The sequence below is a fragment of the Amphiura filiformis genome, chromosome 4 (assembly GCF_039555335.1).
Source record: "Amphiura filiformis chromosome 4, Afil_fr2py, whole genome shotgun sequence".
NCBI classification, from domain to species: domain Eukaryota; kingdom Metazoa; phylum Echinodermata; class Ophiuroidea; order Amphilepidida; family Amphiuridae; genus Amphiura; species Amphiura filiformis.
The window spans coordinates 76,586,213-76,599,315 of NC_092631.1; the positions used below are offsets into that span (position 1 = coordinate 76,586,213).

At 36.1% G+C, this 13,103-nt stretch overlaps 1 protein-coding gene across 1 annotated transcript in view; it reads right to left on the reverse strand.

The window, feature by feature from the left end:
- Positions 1-668: 668 nt before the first annotated feature.
- LOC140150385 (PAN2-PAN3 deadenylation complex catalytic subunit PAN2-like) overlaps positions 669-13,103 on the reverse strand; it is a 33,829-nt gene continuing 21,394 nt past the window's right edge. The window contains 10 exon segments of the mRNA XM_072172395.1: positions 669-2,585; positions 2,992-3,085; positions 4,687-4,866; positions 5,411-5,554; positions 6,619-6,776; positions 7,598-7,748; positions 8,413-8,550; positions 10,517-10,613; positions 11,005-11,159; positions 12,438-12,536. Coding sequence (XP_072028496.1) covers positions 2,410-2,585; positions 2,992-3,085; positions 4,687-4,866; positions 5,411-5,554; positions 6,619-6,776; positions 7,598-7,748; positions 8,413-8,550; positions 10,517-10,613; positions 11,005-11,159; positions 12,438-12,536 — 1,392 coding nt within the window. The 3' untranslated portion in view covers positions 669-2,409.

Below are 13,103 nucleotides of genomic sequence, written 5' to 3' on the forward strand. Positions count from 1 at the left end.
CTGGTTGTCCTAAGGCTATGTAGGCTTAACTTGCCATATAAGTTATAAATAGTCATCCCTGTAATATTTAACAAAAACTCGAGGATTTTAAAGCAGAAATAACAATATTAGCCAATATTTTGCGTATGATTTTCCAGGATTTTCCAATTTCACGGGGGCGCGCTCACATTATTAAACCACAGCAATATGATGTGGGGAATGTTTGTACTTATTTTGGTATCACTGGATAGAAGATACCTACAGCTATACATTGGTATCAAATATATCAGTATAGGACATGTAATATAGAAAATTCGGGGTTTCCCCGCTATACAATACTATAGATCAACCTGATTTGTACAGCTAAGTATACGATTCGTCTCTCTGCCGAATTCATTTATGGCACTTAGGCGCGATTCGTCCAAATCAAAATTTCAATAACTACATCGAGGAGTAAGATTTACCATTAATTTTTGGTGGAAATAAAAGACAACCTGAAACATAATCATAAGCATACAAAAACTCAATTTACTCAAAATTCTCGATTCGTCACTCTGCCGAATTCATAACGATATAGTCTCCTGCCTTATCAGGCAAGACCATGGATGAAGATTTAAGTATAAGCGTGCAAATAAGTTTTTAAACTCCATTCAACTGATCAAATTAGACAAATCCAAGTGAAAAACATGTGATTTCTTATCAGTACTTGATTTATTGGAAATAATACATTTGCACACAAATAAATTTGTTGATGGGGTAACAAAACCTTGTATCTCACTTAGAAAAATTGAGAGTTTTTTTACTGACATTGTAGCTGCAACTTTTACTGGCAAACACTTGTATGTCCCCATTGACCAAGGTCCTACATGTATATACCTTCCATGGTAGGTATGAAGTATTGTGCTATTTCAGTTTAAATCCATCCACCCCTGTGGAAGACATGAGCTTAATATCACACAAAAGGAGTATAAATTTCAAATGAAGTTACTTAAAATGGGTGACTCCATTTGCAATTTGCACCCCTGTGTGGTAGATTAAGGTCATGTCTTCCACAGTGGGTGTGTGGATTTCAACTGGAAGAGTCCAATATGATGCCTATTGTGGGTATCACCATCATGTACGTAAAGGCGGGACTCATTACATCTTAGATTGATATACATAACAATACGCGAACTGCGCTTGTATTGCACGACTGAGGCACACTTTTGTGAATTTGCGCAATAACAAAAATCAAATAATTCTCACCTATTACGAGTTATAGCCCTGGTTATATAGCCTACACTAGGATCCACAACATGCTCATCTATCAGGGGAACAGTTCTTAAAAAGCCACAATACATTAATGTACATTCATTGAATGACCTTTGAAGATTTGGGTACAAAAACTCATACTCTGCAACTTGAGGTCAAATTTTGCACTATTGTAATTGAGGTTATTAGACTTTGGCATTGGGATGAGGCTCTTGTGGTCCATAATGCTAGTATATGCTTACCTATTTTGGTTACTTTTCAATAAAATTTCAATTTAACACACCAACATAATAGGTTACAAATATTACTAGACACAGCTAGTTACAGCATTGACATTTACTTGCAAATTACTTCACATGAATACAAAAATATTTCCAATTCCTCAGTCAGACCCTGCTTTTCTCCACTGCCATTTCCTCCCTTTAGCATAAATTCTGACATCTTTCTGTCACTAATTACTACCTACTTTGCTTAAAATTATATAGTACATAACTTGCAGTTCTCCCCCTCATTCACATTTCCTCACTCATACCTTAGTATTTTCCACTGCAATTCCCTCCACTCTGCATTAAGTCTTTTTACAACAAACCAGAATTTTTTGCTTAGAAATTAGAGAGATTGCGATTTCCAAACATACGTATCGAATGCATGTGCAATCTATATTCAAAATCACTCTCCTGTGACGGGATTTTGAATAGATTGCACTGGTGTTTGATACATACATTTGGAAATCGCAATCTCTCTATATTTATCTAATACTTCATTACAGTTTTCTCCCTCCTGTATAATTCCTCATAAAATGCCAGTTTCCTACCTTCTGCATAAAGTCTTTTCAGTTTCTTTTATTTTTTGGAATGTACCACTGCCTTCTTTGCTCAAAAATATGCAATATTAAATTTTAGTTCTCTCCCTCCTGCATATTTCCTCATTCAGATTCTGTTTTTTCCCAAATGCAGTTCCAACTGCATACAATAAACCACTGACTGTCTTCTTTGATTAGAAATTATGAAATATTCCTCTTCCCTTTTCCAGTTTTTTCCTCACTCAAGATCCAGGTCTTTTCCATTGAAGTTTCCTGCCTTATACATTAAGTCTTATGTTCTTTGTACCGCTAACTACATTCTTTGTGAAATTGGAATATTGAATTAATTGCAGTTCTCTCCCTCCTGCATTATTTCCTCACTCAGATCCTGGTATCTTCCATTGCAGTTTCCTCCCCTCTGCATAAAGCCTCTTGAGTTCTTTCTGCCACTTGTTATCATCTTCTTTGTTGAGTTCTAAGTACTTTCTATAGAGCTGCAAAGCTGTCCTTGAATCTTCAATACTGTCATGTGTGCCAGATTGGATATCCGTACCTTGGAAGGGGAAAGGTAATAAATGTGTTATAAGTTTATACGCTGTTTTATGTTTGTTAATTGAGAATCCCATTCATGTTGAAGATATACCTTTTTCCCCCCAAAAGACCTAAATTTTTTGGATGTTTTGAGGAAAAATCCATATCTTTAACACGAAATGTCAAAATTTTCAATTGATGGTTGACTTTTCATCCCAGCTACAAATACTTTAGGTACATATTAGATTTATAAAGTATCAGAAATATCAATTTTTAATAATTTACCATAAAATATGTATTATATAGCGAATTAAAAAAATCAAAATTATTTGATATCAGAAGGACATTCTTTGTATTCGATATGTCTGATGTGCTCTCAGATCCCGCAAAAATATACTGAACCCTCAAATTATTATTGATTGACTTACTCAAGAAGAACCACGCTAGGAACCTGAGTGACAGAATGCGCTGCTTTGGTAAGTTGAACAAATGGGCAGTGTCTATGACTTGCTTATGAGGCACCTACAGAATAAACAACATGCAAAAAGAAACATGAAACATACATATAAGTATACTTTGGGCTATCTTGGCTTAAGTAATAAATAATAAATATTTTCAGTATATTTTGGACTACCTTGGTTATATAGTTATGGCATTAAAAAAATTAAATTGAGAGATAATATTAATAATGATTTTGCTTTTACATAGTCTCTTCTATGCTGCAGAGATAGTTGGAATGGTTGACACTGAACTCCAGTATCTCATGGGAACCACTTTGTTTTTTTGTTGCAAATTTGGCAAATAATACGGTGTAAATTCTGTATTTCTTTATTAGGTGTTTTTTTGTGTGTGTAACCCGGAAAAGGGGGGGGGGTATGCCCGTTAAAACAACCCCTAAGTCTGCCAGTGTTTATACAGGAAGGAGAAGGCCACATGCCCGTCCAAGCCTGATGAAATAATTCAGGTGCTATGCTGGACTTGTGTGTGGGTGTGGGTGGGTGGTTGTGTGTGTTTTAGCCCACATTTTATTTAATAGAGACAAACCTTCTATCTTTGAACAAGTTCATTTGGCTACTGTTGACTATAAAAGGAAGCAGTCAAGATGTGATGAGTTGCAGTATGAAGAAACCACTAGTGTAGTGGTGAAACGTCACTGAAAATGTGAGTAGATCAACATCATTTTGCACTGGAATTGTTCAAAACGAACCATGTTTACAGTACAAACCTTCTATATTTTTCCCTTAAAGGAGCATATAAATATAACAGATGTGGAAATAGGAGTATAAACTGACCAGTAGATACCAGTTGTAGTCCTACTGTATATGGCATATTGGATGGCCTAGGGGAAAGTTAGCCCATGTTTGCAAGACTATCCTTGCCTTCAAGGTGAAACAAACCTGCTCATGTTACCCTCTGGCCATGGGCTGGTCTGGTGTCAGATCTTATCCAGGGAAAGATGACATTCCAATATGCACCTTTAACATTAAGATGTTTAACATCTTTGATATCTTGCTTGCTACCTAAGTTATATTATTTGCTGTAATTTGATTAATTTTTGATGCTTGCTAGTTTCCATCACTTGCTGTAATATATTTTTGTTATTTGTCCCTGAGGAAGGACAGTTTATCTGCTTGAAACGTTGGTAGCATATTTGCTTACTTTTTTCTATCCCTGTGGTTTTGGATTTTTACTAATGCAGTGTTAATGTACACCCCAATGCTTTACATACTGAATTGGTGTTTATCTTGTCTTTGACTTGTTCCCCACATCAAGTTGGTATACCTGGCTTGAATCTTTCTATTACGATTTTGTTATTCTGTTTGCTCCCCCTACTTCTTGTAATGGGCTATTCCAGTTAAAATCCACACTACCCCTGTGGAAGATTTAGGAAATATCTTCCACAGGGGGAGTATGTTTTTCAAATGTAATTGGTCGGGGTTACTCATTTAGAAACCCATACTCCCCTTGTATTATGGCTTTACCTATATCTTCCACAACTCAAATTGAAGTTGCCCAATTGTCTAATCTATTCAAAACTCATACTCCCTCTGTGGAAGACTTCTGCTAAATATTCCACAGGGGAGTGTAGATTTCAAATGGAATAGCCTGATGTAAGCTCTTACCTGCAGATTGATAACCCTGAAGTCCTTGCGCAATCCATGACCAACAAAGATTGCTCCTTGGTTTATCAGGTACCTCAACTTGAGGTATGTACTCTTGAGTGTGGTTAAATGTTTGGAGGACATAGCTACATCTAAGTCACCAGGCTTAATGCCAGAAAACTTGGTCAGATAATCGACCACCTGTACATAACAAAACAAAATGACTGAGATAAATAACCTGATAATGACCCAATTTTTCAAACCTAGTGAGCTGGGTGTTAGCTGGCCACCTGTCCACCCATCATTTTTGACAGGCAGTTTGCGTCTGAGACAGGCAAATGTAATGCTTATGACATTATGCTAAAATCTAAAAATAATGTTTGAAAAAGCTCTGTGAACTCAAAACATGTCCAGACAGTAAATCAAGGCTATAGCAATAGCTATTTGAGTTTCAGAGCTGAACCCTTAGAAAGAGCAGAAGTAATATATCTACATGTTTGTTAAAATGTTTGACATCAACTTTATATTGACAAAAGCAACAGCATCTTGACAACAACTTTGAGAAGCAAAATCAGACACGAAAACTGGTCTTGAAAAAAACACACTGAAAACCATGTTTTTTACCATTTTCTGTGAATTTGATTCAGAAACAGGCTGAAAAACACTGAAAACAATAACAAAAAACGTTGAAAACAGCTAAAACGCTGAAAATTTTCATGCCTGCAAAATGGTTTCATTTTCTCACCTGTTCCTGTGTTGAAATGTAGTCATCTATAAATGGTTCACCCTCAAGTGACCCTTGACCTCTGACACATGATATCCTAGCAACTGCCATCTGGCTAGGTTTGATGGTAGAACGGGTGCCATCACTGCGGATTTCAGCTTCTTCCTGTAGGAACGAGTAAATGCATGAGGCAGCACGGTTGGAGGACAAAAAAAATCAAGCAATTTTACTGTTTAGTAAAATACACCCTTCAATAAATATTGGATACTACAGCAAAGCAGCAACTGTACATGCTCAGACGCCAATAGCCAGGACATAACAGAAGGATAAACAATTTCTTCCATAGATGGTTTTGTACACCTGATAGTGTGATTGCTGGGATTTCACTTGATTCTACATTTAATTTGCAATATTTTTACTAGTGATCAGACAACATGAGGACTTAAAAGGTATGCAAAACACAAGTTCAAATCATTATATGACAAAATATTAACCCATTGAAACATTCAGTAAGTTTGAGACCTCCATGATATAACACACAAAGATATTACCCAAAATGCAATTTGTTAAGATGATCTAAGTGGCTTATTGTTATCTTTTGGCTTCACTCTGGACTCAACACAATGGATTAATTTCTATCCTTGAGATACTGGACACTGTTAATTTTTGATTCAACAACTCTTCCTATACTTTTGTTCAGGAGCCAACAGTTCTTCTTAATCTGTGATGAATCCACACTTTGCTAGTAGCGTAGATGCGGACGCAAGTTAACGGCATGTACATGTTACACATGAGCCCGTAAAATTTGCCATGCTTGGAACTTGTGTGCGCTACATGTTGTTTTCATTATTTTGGAGGTAGTGGCTAGACATTGCCATTTTATTCTGTAGTTCTATTGCTGATATCAACAAAAAAGTCATCAATCTTCTTGTAATATTGAGGCAATGACTAAACTGGACATTCCTCATGAAATAATCTTGTGAATTAGATGATCTTTAGCTTTTTTCGTTGTTGAAAGGGATTTAATCATAGAGCTGCCCTCGCGAAATTAAACCATGCAGACGAAGGGTATGTATTATTGCTAAAATGTGTGATGAACAACAGTGAAACACGATTGAATCCCTAATTGGAAATCACCCACTACAAAAGTCTAAATGTTAATCAATCAGGGACATCTGGGAAACACTTCTACAGTACATTTAAAATTAATTCCTTTTGATATTACTCACCCTGTTGAGAGACACAAACTCTGCATCAAGTCCTACTAAGTCACCCTCTTTAGGTAATTCATCTGGTCCTAATGGTGTGAAGGTGATATGTGATCGCATACCACTCTTGGCAAGAGATGCTTCTGGCATCAGAACATACTCCTTGATAGGATTCTCAACTGTAATATATAAAACATAAAACAGAGATGAGTCGATTTAGCAAACCAAATACAATATATCCAAGAGCTGTCTTGGTCATCATTGTGTTATTAAATATTTTTATTTCATGCAGAGATAGCTATTAGGGGTCACGTTTTTGTGTGTTTTTGTGTGTGACCCTTTGTTTTCAGGTTTGGACCCCTTGTTTCAGACTAAAGGGGGGTTATATAGTTTCCACTGGACCCCCTGTTTTAACCAGGCACCGCTAACTCTGATAGCTACTGGCAGGCGGTAATTAGAGATGGAGTGAATACAGCATTGAAAGATGCTGTAAATTTGACAAAAATTCCAGTTCTCGACACAAAGGGTGGCTGCAATGCCTCTACTTTTAACCAATCTATTAAAACCAATAGGGTATTCTACACCCATCAACCTACCAGGGTCTGCTACCAACCTACAAGTTTCTAGAAATAATGCACAGATATTTTAAATTATGCAAATGAACCACCAAATTAGCATGACATATATGTAATGGAATTTGCAGAATGCCAATTGTCACCCTCCCATCAAGCCACATCACTTTACTTAACTGATGGGCAGTTTTGGATGCATTTCAAAACACATTTTTTTAGGAGAGGAAAATAAAATATAAAGCAATTGTAATATTTTTTCCTTTACCCGCATATACAAGATGGCCACCATCCAACTTGCATTATTGTGACAGGAGTGTGATTTTGTGGAACTCGTAATACTGCCAGTGGTAATGAAACGTGTTAAGATGATTCCTTTAAGATTGGAAAGCATCTTTACCTATGTATGTTATATAACTTGATATACATACCTGTGATATCATATCCATCATTGAGATCTTTCTTCATAAAATAAAGGACGCATGGCACCTTCCATCCCATGTGAAACTGTACTGCCTCGTGCTTCTCAATGGCTTCAATAGAGAAGTCATTGAAAAGATACCACTGCATATGTGTAACACCCTGAAGAGCAAAGCACCATAACATTTGAATTTATTTTATTTTCTTTTTTTTCATTAAGTACTCTAGAGCTGGGAATTTTTGGGAGGCTCTTCATGTGTAAAGCGTGAATAATAAAAACACACTCACACAAAAACCAATGGTGAGCTCAAGACGCAGAAAAACTATCAATTTTGTTGTCACTGCTCAAATTTTTTAAAAACGACTTTTCAAATTTGCTATCAGCCCTTTTTTTTTCAACTTCTGATTTGTGTAACCTTCCACCATTGAGAAAATCTCAAAAAGTGGTTACTTCACGTCCCTTTAATGCAATATTAGAGCAATGATGGATTGATGGTCATCACTTTACATAGAAAATGGCTACTGATCATCTTCCAGAATCCAGTCATATACACTGACAGACAGGGTTGTAGCTACGGTGGGCGGCAGTGGGCGGTGGAACCCACCACTTACTTCTGGAGCCCACAACTGAAGGTTATAGAGCCAACCACTCAGACTAAAAAACCTGTGTATTTTACCAAATTTAGTGTCCACTTTTGTTTAAATCTTGCTAGATCAAGCAAATTCTGTAAATTGCCACCCAGCACTCAAATTCTGATTGCTACAACCTTGCTGACAGATTAAATGTTCCAAAATAAATAAATCGTAAGATATACATATTAGGTACCTCTTTCCTCTTGTGATATGTTGTGCCAACTTGTATGTGTGCCACTAGGTTGCCACCTGTCTTCAAATCTTTGATATGGGCCACAGAAGCATGCAAATAATACTCTGTGTAGGCTGCAAGCTCCTCAGTTATCTTATCCTGAAAAACAAATGAATTTAAATTCAACATTTACAAAGTCTACAACCTCTTTGCCCTCTCCACAGTTAAATCCATAGTCCAAACTGCTTCCACTATGATAAAGAAATGAGAGAAATGTAGCTACATCAAAGCAGGAAACATTCTCTTATAGTCCGTCAACTCAGAAGTACAAAGTAAATAAACCTTGGAAACTGGAGGTATGAGAATAATTATTTCAGTGCAATGCGGCGTGCGTAAATGCTTCTTTAGCATGCCAACTGCTGCGCGATTTGTACTTGACGAGTGCACCTCGCTCTTATGCCCCCCTTTTGGAAAAATGCAACGCCCCCTGGGCGTTTATTACAAACAATACGGTAATCCAATCACAATTCATCAGCATAAATATCCAAGCAAATGCAGATTATATATATTATAATGATGTGGTATGGAACTAAACCTAGTAATGACTTCCGTGAATGTGTATTGTAATTGGTCGCTAGAGGTAAAGTACTCCCATGTTTTTACAGGGAAAATGAAAGATAAAGTTATATTACAGGTGGAATAAAAAAGTTGAGAAGTGATGGTTATTGAAATTACATTTACTTTTCTGGTATTTTGAAAAATCTATACATTTGTTTGAACCTTGGAATATCCTGTGGGGGATATTTCTTTCTCAAATCAACGGAAACAACTGATACGCAGTCAATTTAAGGTTAGCAACTATTTTAAACTGTTGTGATTTGGTAGTTCACAGCATATTGCGAATGGTATTGCGCTTTGGCAAAAATTGCATTGATCATTTCATAGTGAGTGTGTAGAAGAATTCAAATATCACAGATATACTTTTTGTAGGTCATGTGATTCTTGAGTTATGTTGTAAAGATGGCTGAAACAACAACACTTTTGTAAAATGTACATAACTCATTAACAGCAATAAATTAAGCAAACTTTCAAAGTATATGATTTGTAGAATGAACTTCTGCAAAACATCAAAGTGTTATTTGTCAATAATATATTGATTTAGATAATGAAAATAGAATTTTTGGCTGCTTCGACCAACAATACCACGTCTACCTTTAAAACATATTATAAGGCAATTAGAGAATAAACGATAGGAATTTTTGTTTTTACTATCCTCTACCGTGTGATAAGACCTGCCTGAGTAGTCTATCATAGGTAGAGGATAGTAAAAACAAAAATTCCTATCGTTTATTCTCATTCTTAGTCAGTTAAATATTATTTTAATAACTGTAAATTATTTTTTTTAAACAAAGTTACCGTCATAAAACTCCCCTTATTATAAAATGAATGAAACTTGTTTACAACTTCACATATTCTGTTGCGAGTACTGCTAGCGCATTCGTGTATCCCGCACTAGTCTACGCATACAACGCAACACATACACGCACCTCTACAAGCGTGTTACCATGGTTATGTGTTATCAACGCTCATGATGACATGGGGTCGTCTACGGCCTGACAGACGGCACCCGAAATCATGCGATTGTCCAATCAGATTATGTGTCTATGAACTACAACCCTGGACAAAAGGGTTGGAATGCAATTAGTATGGTATTGCAAATGAGCCCCCGTTCCCCCCAATCAATGTTGAATCCTGACATTTTGTTCATGTGCGCTCAGTAGTACCCAACATTGATTGGTGGGGCAGGGGGAGGTATTGGGGGTGAGGGTAATGTTTAGACTTGACACTAAAGAAAGCACCATTTCATCACTCTAAAAATAACGAAAATATGGCCATTACAAGGTGTCTAGCATTGTAGACCACTCCTACTGACTAAGAATGTATCTTAGTTGTCAATTGACCAAATCAGCACATTGTGGAATTAGTGTATGAAGTACAATACTCAATAGCTGCCAGGTGTCATACATGTATTCAATAGAGAAAACAGAAATTATCAAATGTCTACAGGGCAGCTATTGCAGATAGGGCCTTCTTTCATAACCCCTTGACATTACTATTGACTTACCCCTTCCCTGACTTCCAATATGGAAGGCTGCCCATTGTCTTCTAATTTCAGCCTTAGCCCCAGCGGTACCCAGGATGCTGTGTTTTCTTCCTGCACACTGGAAAAATAAAATAATATCGCAAGAGTAAGTTTACATTATACAACAGCAATGGAATTTTATTCCAATTCGCTGTCGTAGTGCAATTCTCAATTTGTAGTCTCAATTCATTGAGCATCATTCGAGTTATGTCACAAATGAAGGCTGATCCGTTCCAGAACCTATTTTAGCACCCATGTGATACAAAAGTACTAATTTTTATCTGGTCAATTTGAAAATAAAATATAGGAATTTTTGTTTTACTGTTTCACTATCGATCCTATATCGTTTTATATATGATAGGCAGGTCCAATATTTTGAGTAGTTGATGCTGGTACAGACTGTACCCACTAATACTCAAATCTTATGATTCTTTGTCTCATGAGCTAAATCCAATTAAGAATCAACTTACATAAGAAATTGGTCCCTATCATCCATGTGTTTAAATCGGCAATCTGATCTTGTACACTCGGTACCGTAGCGACACAATTTGATGTTACTATGGGTAGATGCAGCATTTTCAGCTTGCCTTCCTTTCAGAATCTCATCTTCACGAGCCATTATAATCTACAGGATGCAAAGTAAAGCAATACAGAATATAAACCAAATAGCATTTCATAAGCTATTAAAATCTACAGAATATAAAGTATTGGAACACAAAATATGAACCAAATAGCATTTCATGATGAGCCATCAAAATATACAGAATACAAAGTAATGGAATACAAAATATGAAGTAACTTGCATTTCATGAGTCATTGCAATGTACAGAATGTAAAGTAATGAATACAAAATATGAACCAACTAGCATTTCATGAGTCATATCAAAATCAACAGACAACAAAGTATTGGAATACAAAATATGAGCCAACTAGAATTGACTGATAACTGATTCTGGATGTTTGATACAAATATTTTTTTCTATTCAAACAATTCTAAATTTACCCCAAGCAGATTATAATTATATTCATCCTATCAACCCAGAAAACTAAGTAAAATAATTCAATCCCAAACATTATGAGCACTTTTATCTTACACATTTTCTGCTGTTCTGCTGAGTGCTGAGAAAAAATGAAATCAATCTCTATTCCTGTAAAGGTGGAAGATTAATTTTCATATTTTTTGCACTCAACACAGCTACCACAAAAATGAAAACTTGGCAGTACGCTCAATTAGGACAAAAAAAATTGTTTGTTTGTCCTCCACAGCTTTGAAAGAGGACGTGCGGGCAGGCAGATTTTTTTTTTTTTAGAACTAAATGCTACAATCATTCATGGCGACTTAAAAAAACAACATTTTGTTTCTTTAATATGCAGTTAAAGTTATAATTTGTGTTCACGTCATAGTCTTTTAATGATTTCAAATCCAATGTATTTTGAAACTGAAGTCACTAAAAATAATAGACTATGACATGAACACAAGTTATAACTTTGCATATTGAAGACACAAAATGTTTTTGGGGGGCTTTTTTTATTTTCAACCATGAAAGATCTTAGCATTTAGCTCTAGCTAGGTCCAGAGATACTCCAAATCTGAAAAAAAATTGAATTTTACTTATTATTATTAAAAAATATTGGTCAGGCCTTAATCTGAGGAGCAGGCGGTGGAGGACAAACAAACAACTTTTTTTTTGGCCTTATGTATGGTCTAATGTAAGAAAACTCAAAATGGTGAATTTAATAACAAGTGAAGTTGTTCAAAATTTCCAAATCACAAAAAATATCACTTTTACAGTATTAGAAAACAGAGGTAGGATGTTCAAATCCTGGGTGGCCATTGAAAGTCTTCACTCTCTGTATACTGTTGTGATAAATGAAAAACAACAAAAAACAGTTTCTATCATACCTCTTCCTGTGCCCTCCAGAATGTGAAGTCAGAGTTGGTTTCCAAGTTACAATTGATGACCAACACATCTGGTAAACGCTTGTATGTGCGCGTTTGCATCTGTAAATGGAACATAAATATGATTGTGAGGAAGATGTGTTCAGTTAAAATTGAAAGTATACCTTGTTTCACTTCAAGTTTGGTAGTGACGCAGGTGAGTGTTTCGCTCACATTGCAGTTGACTCGTGCACGCTAATATAATTCTGCAGAGCGTATATGCGTTAGTACATGGGTGGTTTGAAGGCCTGCTTGTGGAGCAAATGCGTAAAGCAACTGACCTCACTACGTATATCAAACTAGAGGTGAAATGATGTGTAGGTGGTATGTCAGTTTTGACCATAAAATTGAACTGGGAGAACACCATATGACCCAATGCATGTATAATGGTATGGGAATCCTGCCACATTGGATTGTCATTATGGGGACCAAAAGAGCCACCATCCCATGATAGATTGCATTTTACAAGCATAAATGCTACAAGGGATTGTACAATTTCTCTCAATTCCAGAATAATACACCACTAATATTTGGGGAATACAAAATGTATTGCTTGGGTAGCCTGATCTAATACCATACTGCTCTGTAATACTGATGCCTAGGAATGTTAGTACTTACTGTTAGCTGGTA